The sequence below is a fragment of the Durio zibethinus genome, chromosome 4, assembly GCF_047325235.1.
Source record: "Durio zibethinus cultivar Kanyao isolate XHJ-2024 chromosome 4, ASM4732523v1, whole genome shotgun sequence".
Taxonomy (NCBI): Eukaryota; Viridiplantae; Streptophyta; class Magnoliopsida; order Malvales; family Malvaceae; genus Durio; species Durio zibethinus.
The window spans coordinates 2,190,354-2,203,552 of record NC_143165.1 but is presented as its reverse complement, the minus strand read 5'-3'; the positions used below and the strand labels follow the sequence as shown (position 1 = coordinate 2,203,552).

The window sequence follows — 13,199 nt, the reverse complement described above, 5'->3', positions numbered from 1 at the left end:
TGAGAAAATCTATGTTTTGCACTAGGAATTTTTGCAGTAGGCATTTTGTACTGAAGAGCCTGTGTTGATAAATCAACAAAATTGATTGAATTGCATTTTCTTTTTATGCTTGATATGGGCAGAGACTTGGATCAGTAGCCATTGTTGGGATTAGTATCAATCAGGAAACAAAGTAGGGGAAGATTAAAATTCAGCTATAAGTTGAAATGAGAATAAGGTAGCAAGGATTTTATATGTTTTCACTCCTTAATTTTGATAGTAAACAAGGAACTCCTTTCTTCCCATTAGATGTCAGTTATTCCCTGACAAAAACATGAGTAAACAATAGAAACATAAGATCAGCTCCCTGATATTAATTCACTTCACCAGCTCTGAATTCCTTGACAGAAGCTTATGCTTAAACCATCTTCACAGAATCACACTCGGGAAATTGCAGTGTCCACGACCTGCTCAAAAGAATCAATAAAGATTAGAACTTCCATTTTTTTAATCTGTCATGTATCTTTCCTAATTGTTCAATTAAGAAAACTTGCCAACAGCTGTGTGATCTGTTGGTTAAAATCCCGGTAGCTTCAAGTACCAAAAGGAAAAAACTTACTTGGGTTCACTGTGGTCTGTCTAGCTAATCCATTGAAGTAGCAAGTTGCCCCCCGGCTTCGAAACCTTGCCCAGTATGAGCTAAATGCATAACTAGCATGCCAAAATATTGATATTGGCTCATAACACTCTTTTCCTGGATTCAATGCTTCACAAGTCTGATTATCCAGGCTACAAGCATAGGCCAATGCAGATGACAAGTTCATCAGATTGACCCCTGGAGCCACCTCACACCAAACTTTCCCCTTATAAGGCACATTATTTTCAGCTGGAGGCAGTGGCTTGTAATCAGAGACAGGGCGCTTCCCAGTTAGATCGATGTCATAAATAGGTGTTCCATTTGCATGCAGCAAGCCCCAATGCCTTTCTGTTCCTGGTCCTGTCTTTCGGTTTTCTTCATATAGGGAGAAAATAAATGTTGGTATGATTAGACCAGGTCTAGCTGGGGTCCCTAATGCTGGTTTGGCAGTCATTTTTCGAATGAGATTTCGGTTATAAGTGGCTGCATTGTAGATATTTGCCCCCACTTGATCAATATCCCCAGCAGTAGGCCAGCCTGTTTCAGCTATCGCTAGTCGGATATTTGTGTACCCAAGCTTTTCCATGGCGAAAATGACGGAGTCAAGCATTTGGTCTAGGAGATTTGTGTAAACTAAGCCACTACCAAGGTCAGTTTGGTTTACAGTTTCTCCAAAAAGAGCAAAATCTAAGCTGATGTTCATTGGATTAGCTGACCACGGAAAATATGGATAAACATCAAGGAAAAAAAACGATTTGCTCCCTTTCAAGAATTTCAGCAATGGTGCCATCAAAGTATCCGATATGTCAGAACGGAACATACCACTTGATGGTGGGAAAGTCGATTGCAGCACGTCCATTGCTAGAGGGGTACTGATCTTGATATTTTTAATATCATGAGCACTCAGAGAATTCTTAATTCTACGCATTGCAGGCACAAGGTTATGCCAAATTGTCTGATCTGGATCCGAATTGTAGCTGAGGACTTCATTGCCAACTAAAACGAATCGGATCATGGTATCCGGGTAGTAAGCCAGGACATTGTTTTGAACCCATTGTTCTGCTGCTGTTTGGCTTGAAGCAACTCGGATTATATCATCGTTAGGAACCATAATCGCCACTTGGATCTTGGTGCCTGAGAGGAGTTTCAATATTTCAGGGTCCGAATCATAGAGCTTTATACGGCCAGCATTCATGGATTTTATGATCTCAATGGATTGATATGGAGATGGCAAATTGTCCCCTTTTCGACCATAGTTTATTCCAATCTTGCTCGAGATTTCTGCCCCTGTTAAGCATAAAAGAAATCAATGTCCATAAAAACTGTTGATATTAACATAAAAATTGAATATTTAGTATGAAAAATTAACTTACAGGAAACAACAAGAAGAGAAGAAAAAAGGAGAGGAAGAAGAGCCATTACTGGTCAGCAGCTTTTTAAACTGTAATGAAATGGTTGGTTTTGTCCTCAAAGCATTCTCTGCTTTTAATGAGAAGAGAGCCAAAGCCCAACAAGAACATGGATGAATCAAGCAAAAAGTAGCTAGATTGTTCCATACATACAAGAAGATTTGTTTAGTTCAATGATTTTTGAGAGTTGCCTCCAAAACAAAGTGAAGTTCTTTTGTTTATTCCAAGCAAGAAAAGAGGCATGAAACACGGATATATATTACCTATGATAAAGTAATAATGGTTTATTAATTTGTAAAGAAAAAGCTAAAGATTATGATGTAAGAGCATATACGGGGGGTCTTCTTGTCTCCTGGATTGAATACATGTTTTCTTTACCATTTCAAGCTAGGTAGTTAGAGAAGTGAGAAAATAGATAAGTCTAATGCAGTAATGCTATGATCATTCAAGGTTTTTAATGTTACGATTTTTGAACTATAATAAAATATTTATTGTGATATTTAATTTTTAAAAATTTTTAATATATTACTTGAATTATAAATTTGTTAATTAATATAACACTTATTCTTAATGTAATTAGCTTTAAATGATAACATATTATAGACAAACCGTCATCTAAATACCATATTAATTAACACATTTATAGTTTATGTACTACATAAAAATTTTTAAAATTCAGATATAACATTAAATATTATATTATAGGTCAGGGATCATTCGTAATATTAACCTAACTTTTAATTTATGCCAAGTTTATTGTGTAGCATTGTTAAAGTAACGTTATTCATATCTGTTAAGTATTTGATTTCACGTAATCTTTTATTTAAATTGGATCTCTAAATTTATTGTCAATTGATTTTAGACTGAATATTTAATATAATATCAAAATGTTACTTTTCTCTGTTATCTTTTCTAAGTTTATCATATTATAAGTTTTTACTTTCATTTATATATGATAAAAATTTATTAAAATAATATTGATAAATATTAAATTTTTTACTCGAGAAAAAGGGATGATGGAAAAACAAAATCCATGTTGCATTTTAAAATTCCCACAAATCCAATAAAGTTAATGGCACAACCATAAACTTTGGAATTTATTCTTAGCTTTCAAATCGAGTCTTCTACCTCATTACTTTAACTATAAGAACACCCACTACTTTAATGCAACGGTCACTGCATATATCAATTTATTCAAGCTTATAATGACAAAAGTTGAATCTAAGAGGGCAAAACTATTATGTGGTCAAGATCTAAATTAAGAATTACAACATAAAAATGTGTAACTAAAACGAACAATTAAGAGAATGGAATTATAAGTTTTATATTTCGAAATAAGCGTATGTTTCTACTATATTATTGTAAACCAATATCAATAGGATATCTCAAATATTTTTAATTTAAAATTTTAATATAAAAAAAAAAAAAACTTATACTTAAAGTAAAGATCAGTTAAAATTGAAAAATAATTGATTACCTCTCATTATATAACTCAAACCAACAAGATTTCATAATTAAAAAAGCATATATTTTGAATTAAAGAGAAGCAAATAGAAAAAACAAAAATTACAAATAATTTAAGTTCCATTTGATAGATACTTTTACGTTTTGCTTTTTCGTTTTTTACAAAAAAATTAATTAAAAAATTAAAAATGAATAAAAAAAAAAACAAAAAACAAAAGCGATTATCAAAAGAAGCCTTGATAACCTTTTCTTCCTATACTCTTCCTCAATTATCCTCTTTATGCTTGGACTTAAAACCTAAAAAATTAAATTAAGACAAAAAACAATGTTTTTGACTGGTTTAACGTGTTTGAGTTTGCAACTTGGGCCTTGAACCTTTGACTTTGTTTGGTTTACATGCCTTTGATCTTCTTTGGGCTTTCCTCCGCTTTTGGCTGCCCAGATCCTGCAATCGACCCAAGCTTTTTTCAACCACTTTAAAACTACTTGTATTTGGTAACACTTTTTGTTCATTTATAACACAAATAGTTCAGTAATTTTTTCTACATTTGAAGTGCAAGGTAGGTGCAAAGCCATGTTTGATATGATAATTTGAATCTAAAAAAATAAATTCAAATATAAAATAAAATTAATTTCAAAATCAAAATCCTTAATTTGCTTTGTTTATTCCATTTTAAAACATTATATACCGGAGTCCATAGCATTTTTGTTTTAAATGATTTTCGATTTAGTTTTGCAAAAAAAAAAAAAGAAAATCACATATTGTTGTGTCCGTAGCACCTAATGTCTGGAAAATGTATATCTATATTTCTTCTAGGCAAAGTATGAATCCAAGAAAGAGTTCAAAAGTGAGCTCACAACCTTAACACAGATCCCAAAAAACACCAATTGTTCGTCCTTTCTCCCCACAGTCCCACGTCTCTTTTAAAATCTATAGTTATGGGGTTTAGATGTATAGTGTTTTGAAGGGAATTAGAGAATCTAAACCATCCAAAATGTAGAGCGTAGAGAGGAAAAAGAGGATGTGAAACACGGCTGTAATCACTTCACTGGATTGTGAGATGAGAGGTGAAAAAAAAAATTTTTAAATCGATTTGAAATTATAATATTTCGTTTAGATCGATTTTTTTATTTGATTTAAATTAAATTTAAATATTAAATATATATTAAATTTGAATTGAATTTCGGATCAAAAGATAAAAAAAAAATCGAATCAAATTATATATTTTTAAAATTTTTTATTTATATTTTAAATTTTTATAAAATAAAATTAACAATTTCATATCAAAATTTACTTAAACATATTAAAATTTTATATTAAAATAATATATAAAAATTAAAATTCAATAAATTAAATTAAATTGATAAATTTAATTCGATTCAATTTGAATCGGATCGAATGAAAATTCGATTCGAATTTAAATCGTATTTTCACTTTTTATATTATTATGTAATATTTAAAAAAAACTGAATCGAATTGAATCAAATTCGGTCCACATGGAACCATTATCACCTCTAAGTGAGGCAATCTGGAGGGCGGAAAAAGATATTGTGAGAGAAAGGAAAATGAACGTTTCTTTTTGTTTTTTCAATTTCATAGTTGATTAATTTTTTTTGGTTATTAATGCCTAAGAAATTAAAAGTTAGATTGTCAAGGGATTTTTTAAAAAAATAAAAAAACTAAATTTAATGTGAGTAAAAAATTAAATAATAAGATATGTAAATAAAATCAATGATTATATCATTAAATCAATGGTTATATTAATATTTTTAGTTATAAAAAATTAATAGTATTAATAATTAGATTAAAATTATTAAATTAAAATAATATAAAAATTATATTTACATGAATTATAATAAAAAACTAAATCTCAAATGTTGTTAGGGTAAAAAGCTACTAACATAGTTTTACATATTTTATTTTTATGACTTTCGAAAGAAAAGGCTAAAGAATTTGAAGATGATTGCAACTTATTTTTGCTATTGTTTTATTTGTAATTTGCATCATTATCATTTAAAAAAAAAAGACAATAAAGATAATAAGAAATTAATTAAGTTATTCTAAATTTCAATTTCTAACTATTAGTTGACCAACATTACGACAAATTGATATCAATTGAAGAGAGTGATTTGGTTTTGCCTACCCTTAAGATTAAAAACTATTTTTTTGCTTTTATTAAAAAAATGAATTGGACTTTTTAAGGCACCTATCATTATTCATTATACCAAAAGTTTAAGGTTACATTTGAATTGATGATGAGATTCAAAATAAAAAAAAAATTATTGTAATTGTGATTCAAAAAATTATTGTAGTTATGATTGAAAAAAATTAAAAATTAATAAAAAATTTATATTGATTTGATCTTGTTAAATTGATATTTGAATTCAATTAACAATATGATGAATTTAATCATATCGTATAAAAAATATAGTAAAATGCAAACGGATACTAAGTATGTCACAAGAATAATTAGATTTGAACTAAAATGTAAAATTCAATTCATAATGACTTATCATTTTATTTTATTTAAAAAAAATTCTCTTTGATGTCCACTTGGTTTCTAGCTTATGATATTTATTAATATATAATTTGGAGCATGATATTCTATTCTTTTTTTTTCTTTATTTATCTTTTTTATTATTATTACAGGCCATTTAAAAGATTTTATTTTTCTTCTATCTGTTTTTTTATTATTGCATACATTTTCAAATTTTGATAAAATATAAAGACCATTACGATCAAAATTTAAAAAAAAAAAAAAAAACTGAAAATCGGGCAAGATCAATTTATGCCACAAACCAATTGAAAAACGTTGGATCTCCCAACATCTGTGCAATGATTAGCGGTGGCAGTTGCCGACTTTGGTTTTGTTTTGTTTTTGTTTTTGCTTTTTTTTTTGGGCCAGTTGTTGCCAACTTCGGTTTTAGTCTTTTTTTTTTTTTTTTTTGTCTCCTTTCTTTTTCTTCTTTTACGGCCGTCCACTGTTTTTTTTTTTTTTTTAATTGTTTTTTTGTTTCGTCCCTATGGATGTTTTGAACTACAAATTATTTAGTATTAAAAACCAACTTTTTAAAGATAATTGATAATTGTATAAAAGTTAAAAAAGAAGCATATATATGAAATACATTAAGTTTTATTGCGAAAGAATGATAGAATAGAATGAAAATGAAAATGAAAAACTGGATAATTTAATAATTAAAATTTATTGTTATTTTTTTATTTTGTAATTTAATCATTATATTTTGTAATTTCGAATGCAATTATTTTTATTATAATCTTATAATTATTCAATTATGATAAAAAAAATTATATAGAGGTCAATAACATATAAGGGTAAATTCCATCAAATATTTTGATAAAATCCTATATAATTTTAAATTTTGATTGATTAATTATGCTGTAATATTATAAATAATATATTTTAACACTGAAAATAGCGAAACAAATTAACATTTAGCTCAAGTAGAAGGACTAAATTTGAATTTAAATCCACTCATTATTGTAATTCTAATTTCCAGTAGTACTAGTAAAATATTGATAATAAAGGAATTATTTTCGGTCTCCTAATTAAGGCAAACCAATTTCCTTAACAATGACCTTGAAATCTCAATTCAAAATCCAACTCACACAGCCTAATTCATGAACAAATTTACTATTAGAGATTGACTGCCTTACTGTTTGATTCAATTGTCATTGAAAAACCCATAAATTTAGCCAAAAGTACATACAATTAATCTTCAATTTTTATCTATTTACCTCGTCTCTGAAAGAGATATTACATATTTAAATTTTTTTAAAATTGTAATTTTAAAAAAGTTTGACCAAAATATATACCATTTGAGCTAGTATTAAGTTGAGAAGTGGGTGTAAACTTATTCTTAAATTTAATCTAAAAAACTAACTGCATTTTTTTTTCAATAAAATAAGTCTCCAGGTAACCACTATTTATGCTACTAGTTCATGCAAAATTGTAAAGGCAGGTAATTTACCACTTGAGTTTGTTAAAAATCAAGTTTGATACTGTTTGACAAATCTCACTTATCTAATAATAACTTCAAATTAGTTGTTAACAAATACCAAAAAAAAAAAAAAGTTGTTAACAATAATTGCCTTCAATATTCAATAGTTGTTGCTAATGAGACTTTTTTTTTCTACTGGTAAATTGACAAATTGATAATCTCAATTAAATGTTGAACAAAATAAAAGTTATTTTATGATGAATTATAAATTAATTTTATTTTAAATCAGATCCTTTTTAATGATGATTTTTAAAATTTTTTTAATAAATAACAGCCATTCTTTTCACTTCAAGATTTTATCTATTTGTTTGTGTAAAAAAATCTATTTATTTGTTATAAATTAAAATTTTATAATTATAATTAATCCACATCAAGATTTTAATTTGAAGTCTGCAAAATTCAACAAAAAAGGCTGTTAGGTCTGGGGTTGTAAAACAATGGTGTTGCTGTCAAGACAAATAAACCTAAATCCAATTTGTTTAATCAATAATCATTTTTAAGCTGTCAATTCAAAGGAATCCTGAATGAATTTCAACCACCACGTTGTGCTTTTGTGGGCAGTGAGTTGTGACAGCTTGAGACAGATTATCTCAGATTCATTTCAATTCATCAACATATCAACCTATATTCTTTCGATTTACATCAATATTTTAATATACATATATATATATATATATATAAACATAAGTTACATTAATAGTAGTCGAATTTTGTATAGCATTTATTTTGATAATTAAATCATAATAAGTTTTGTTTTAATCATTAATATTTGAATAAATATTTTTTTCATTCGACTGTTAAGTATAACAAAATGTTGACAACACACATCACAAATTAGATTTTTGTTTTGAATACTAACGTCTGTTGGTTCGAGTGATAAATGATTCAATTTTTTTAAATAAAATTATAATTTTAAATTTTATAAATAAAAAAATAGATATTAAAAAAATTTATTTTCTTATGAGGTTCAATCCAATTTCGATTCTAAAATAATTAAAATCTAAAATAATTACCGAATATTAAAAGCTCTCAAATAAAAAAAAAAAAGTTCTCGTTTTGAATTTATTTGGGGTTTGGCTAACAATGAACATAAAGGAGCTTCATTTTTCAGGGTATACTATACTTTTGTATGGTCCGAATTGGACATTGTTACGAACTTGCTTTTGTTTTTTCTTTGTGTCCACTTGAATTCCATGCTTTTGCTCATATTTTTGCTGACTTTTTCGTTGAATGGACAGGTTTTAATGTGTAGTGACGACTTTTGTCTCTGTTTTTATAGGTTGTGCACAAACCAAACATGATTGAATGATTGAAAACAATAATTATACATTACAATGGAAAAGGTTGAAAGAATATGATACAAATTTTCTCTCCCTTTCCTCCAAAACTCTACTTCCTGTGTAAAAGCTCCACCAACAAAACAAATCGATTGGTTAGCTTTTGAAGAATTTAATAAGAAACAACAACAGCTCTATTGGCTCAGGCTTAGCACAAATAAAGATAAGAGAACAAACTGAATTAATAAACATAATATGACCATAATACTCTTCGCAATCAACTGGACTGTAGCCCAACCGGCTTTTTTTTTTTTTTTTTGCCCTCTTTGCAGCTTTTACAGTCATACCTCTTCGAAATTATGTCGGTTTTTCCATTTCCATCACCGGCAATCGGTTGAGCTGAACGAGTTTGGAAATCCCGAGGGTATTGCGGGAATGCTTGACTGGGTTTCGGAATATGATATATCACCATATATTGTTGACATACCTTCATCTGCTTGCCATCTTTGTAGAGCCTGAGGAAGGCTCATGTGAAGGTCAATGCCTGAGTTTTCATCATCGTCTTGGCTGGTAGGTTTCCACTGCTCAACAAGAGGGCCTAGCACATTGACTGCATGCCCCATATCGGGTCGCTGATACGGTTCACGAGCTGTGCAGTGACCTGCCAGCTCAGCTACCTTGAAGATGCTCGCCATTGTCTCATCATCAAGGTTGATTGTATCATCAACCACTTTTGGAACGTTGTCTTTGTTGATTAGGACCCTGCGGAACCATGTGACTAAATGTGACTTCTCATCAGGTAAGGTTTCATCGAGAGCTTTTCTGCCAGTGATTATCTCCATCAAGACCACTCCAAATGCATAGACATCCACCTTAGTAGTCACCCTTCCAGTTGCTGTTACGATTTTAAAAAATAAAAGAAAAAGTATATCTGTTTAGAAATTTTAACATTTAACCAAACAACTAAAGCGCGTATAGTCCATATCTTCCTTGTGAATCGAACTATTTATCAGTTAGAGACTTACTTCTAGCTGTTTCAGTTAGCAAAATTCATCAAATTATAGAATAAAGGTTCACATTCAACGTCAGTTGTCATTTAAGTATATGACAATGTTTTGAAGAGAACAGCCAGGCAAAAGGAGAAGACAAGAAAATATTAATTGGTTTTTCCAAAAAGAGTGGTTAAGTAAGCCCAAAGAACATAATTTAACAAACAATAAAAGCCTTGCCATACCATGCCTACTAAAAGATGCCTTTTATATATATATATATATATATATATATACATACATACATACATACAAAGGAGGTCGTAGCCATGATTTTAATCTTTCTCACAAGAATACCGAATATTCTATGGGGCCTCGTAACTTATAAACCATGTTGTGGAAAACCTCGTCCCCATGTTTCCTACCTCTTTCACTCCCTATAGAACAAACTAGGATGTGAAGAAATTCAAGTCTAAAAAATGGCTTGTTAGCACCATTTTGATATGTCTAAAGCAGATAATACCATGAAGAGCCCCAACCCCAATCACATTAACTACTAATATCCTAGGTGATTCTATACTTACATTGAGACATTAAAGATGCAACTAAATTACTTTGAAAGGATTGATTCGCCTAAAACAAATTTTCATAGAACATATAGAATTTTTATAGAACATATAGAGCTAAGCAGCTCATATAAAATATTAAAAAGTTTCAGGACGAGGATCCGCCTACCAGCATATTCAGGAGCAAGATATCCAAATGTTCCTGCCAATCTTGTCTCTACAGAGTACTTTCCCTCAGGTGCATTCTTAACAAGGCCAAAATCTGAAACCTTTGCCCTCATGTCATCCCCGAGAAGTATGTTGGAAGGCTTCAAGTCCCGGTGAATGAAACTTTGTTGTGCAAGAGAGTGCAAATACTCCACCCCCCGTGCAACATCAAGTGCAATGGTGACTCTCTGCTTCCATGTGAGTGAAGCATAGCCATTTTCCGGCCATTCAAAGAGATGCTGACCAAGGGTACCTTGAGGCATATACTCATAAACCAAGAGCCTCTCATTACCATTAATACAGTAACCCAAAAGTGCAACCAGATGCCTATGCCGAACCTTTGTAAGCACTGCAATCTCAGCCTGAAACTCATTCATTCCTTTAGTACCTGTTGCCACACACTCCATCCTCTTGACAGCAATCTGTGTGCCATCATGGAATTCCCCTTTATACACAACCCCGAAACCCCCTTTCCCTAAAATATTAGCCTCACTGAAATTATCAGTCACCTGTCGTAGGACTTGCATTGAGATCACAACATTTCCACCCTCAATGAAATGGCTGTCACTATGATCACCACTGCTGTGGCTTTGCATTTCACCAGGAACTCCCCCATGCCCATTCATCCCACCACCCATCGCCCCATTCTTAACTACTCCCTTCTCAGTATCACTACCCTCCATCTTACCAAATTTCCCATACTTCTTGTTCATAATATACTTATAAGAAACAAAGCAGACAACAGCAACGAAAATTAATACACCAACAACAATACCTATAATCAGAGCAATCGAATTCTTATCATTGCCACCATTTTTTGAGTTATCAACTGAACCTCCATCTGATGCACCAGAACCTGAAGTTCCTCCATCACCAGAACCACCAGATTTTCCTAGTAAACTATTCCCCGAGTAAGCAAATTTTACTGAACTCGAAAATGTCGGGATGTTTCCACTAAGATTGTTATTAGACACATCAAGAAGCTGCAAACTACTCAACTTAGTCAGACCATCAGGAATCGGACCTGTTAATTTATTATCATTCAGGTTCAAATTCTTCAATGACGTGAGGTTCCCAAAGGCCGGAGAAATCGTCCCAGCCAAATTTTTCTTTGCAAGATTCACCGTAATCACATTCCTTTGTGCATCACAAGCAACAGAAGGCAATTTACAAGCATCATTTCCAGCCCAATTATCAGAAAGGAAAACAGGGTACCCAAAACCTGCCGCAATCTCAAGCAATATAGCAACTTGAGGATCACAAGGATCCCCATTATCCGTACAGAAATGATTGATTCCATTAACAGTAACTTTCTCAACTGAGCTAGGAAACTTTGGTGAAGGACCCTGCAATTTATTATTAGACAAGGAAACATTCTTCAAATTCGGAAGATTGATTAAAGATTTCGGAACAGGCCCTGTCAACTGGTTGTCTCTTAGCTGCAGATCGAACAGACCAATACATTTAGACAAATCTGGGATCGGACCCGTAAACATATTTTTTTGAAGCCAAACCTGAGACAACTGTGTCATGTTGGACAAAACTTCTAGAGTACCTGTGAACCCACCATTCTGATTGTTGATCCAAAGATTTTGAATCATAGAACCAGCAAGAGAAGCCGGCAATATACCGCTCAAATTGTTGTAAGACAACCTAATACTTTGTAAACTGTTCATAGAATCGAAGATATCAGGCAAGGTACCGAACAAGCTGGTGTTGTCTAGTTGAACTTCGACAAGGCCTGTAGATTGGGCTAAATCTGGGAAAGTCCATGGACTTAGGTTCATATTATCACTCATACTCAAAGTTTGCAGATTGGTCAATCCTGAGAACGCGTCTGGAGAGACTGAGGTGAACGCGTTGCCGTCAAGGTAAATGATTTGTAAGCTGGAGAGTTTGGCGAAAGATGGGATGGTCCCAGATAAAGAGTTGCGCTGAAGAGACACACTACGGAGTTCGGTTAACGAGGAGATATCGGGAGAAACAGTTCCAGACAAGGATTTGGAAGACAGGTTGATGGAAGTAACACGGTTGGATGCATCACAATTTAGGCCTGGCCAGTGGCAATAGTTGTCTGAAGAGGTGGAAGACCAGCCGCTGGGAGCTGGATGGAAAGATGAAGCTATTTTTAGAATCGTTGCGCCATCGTCGGCGGCGCCAAGAACGGCGGACAGATGGAGGAACAAGAGGACGAGGCGGTGGTTGGGCATTTTGGTTGGTTTTATGACAACCAGAAGAATTTGATTACGCCACAACAAAGGTGTGATGGGTTGGTTGTTTGAATAAAGTTAGCTGTTTTTTTATTTATTTATTGTTAGAGATGAAGAAAGAATGGAAATGGCGAAGTAAAGACAGAACACAGTGTTTAGGATAAGAGAAGCGTTGGGGGAGAGACAACAGAGCAATGACGAGGAATTTTATTAGTTGTATTTGTATTTATTCAATTACCTTTTTTTTCTTTTTTCTTTTGTTTTTTTCTAATTAATTTATTTTTTAAAACTTTAAATACAAAATCTGAAAATACCTTCAACATCTTATAAAATAGTTAAGCTTGAAAATTTTGCAAGTAAAAGATTACTACTTAACTCATTAAGTTATTACTCTTGTAATAATAATTGAATTAAAATTTGAGAATGCATCAATGTTTTTTT

General features: G+C 31.4%; 2 protein-coding genes across 2 annotated transcripts; both read right to left on the bottom strand.

The window, feature by feature from the left end:
• LOC111288371 (putative glucan endo-1,3-beta-glucosidase A6) lies at nt 1–2,234 on the bottom strand. The gene is made up of 3 exons (XM_022879250.2): nt 1,990–2,234; nt 599–1,903; nt 1–446 (listed from the first exon to the last, which is right to left on the bottom strand). Exons 1-3 carry the CDS (start codon nt 2,033–2,035, stop codon nt 409–411), a joined length of 1,389 nt encoding a protein of 462 aa, XP_022734985.2. The 5' UTR covers nt 2,036–2,234; the 3' UTR covers nt 1–408.
• A 6,581-nt stretch (nt 2,235–8,815) lies between these two features.
• LOC111287337 (receptor-like kinase TMK4) lies at nt 8,816–12,957 on the bottom strand. The gene is made up of 2 exons (XM_022877822.2): nt 10,511–12,957; nt 8,816–9,681 (listed from the first exon to the last, which is right to left on the bottom strand). The coding sequence occupies exons 1-2, from the start codon at nt 12,756–12,758 to the stop codon at nt 9,167–9,169; spliced, it is 2,763 nt and encodes a 920-aa protein (XP_022733557.1). The 5' UTR covers nt 12,759–12,957; the 3' UTR covers nt 8,816–9,166.
• Nucleotides 12,958–13,199: the final 242 nt, after the last annotated feature.

Excerpts from the sequence above, each read along its gene's own strand:
- LOC111288371 (XM_022879250.2), bottom strand. The coding sequence starts at position 2,035 with ATGGCTCTTCTTCCTCTCCTTTTTTCTTCTCTTCTTGTTGTTTCCT. Across the intron at positions 1,904-1,989 it reads TTCTCTTCTTGTTGTTTCCT|GGGCAGAAATCTCGAGCAAG; the intron begins GTAAGTTAATTT and ends TATGCTTAACAG. Across the intron at positions 447-598 it reads ACAGACCACAGTGAACCCAA|GTCGTGGACACTGCAATTTC; the intron begins GTAAGTTTTTTC and ends TCTTTTGAGCAG.
- LOC111287337 (XM_022877822.2), bottom strand. The coding sequence starts at position 12,758 with ATGCCCAACCACCGCCTCGTCCTCTTGTTCCTCCATCTGTCCGCCGTT. Across the intron at positions 9,682-10,510 it reads TCTTGCTCCTGAATATGCTG|CAACTGGAAGGGTGACTACT; the intron begins GTAGGCGGATCC and ends AAATCGTAACAG.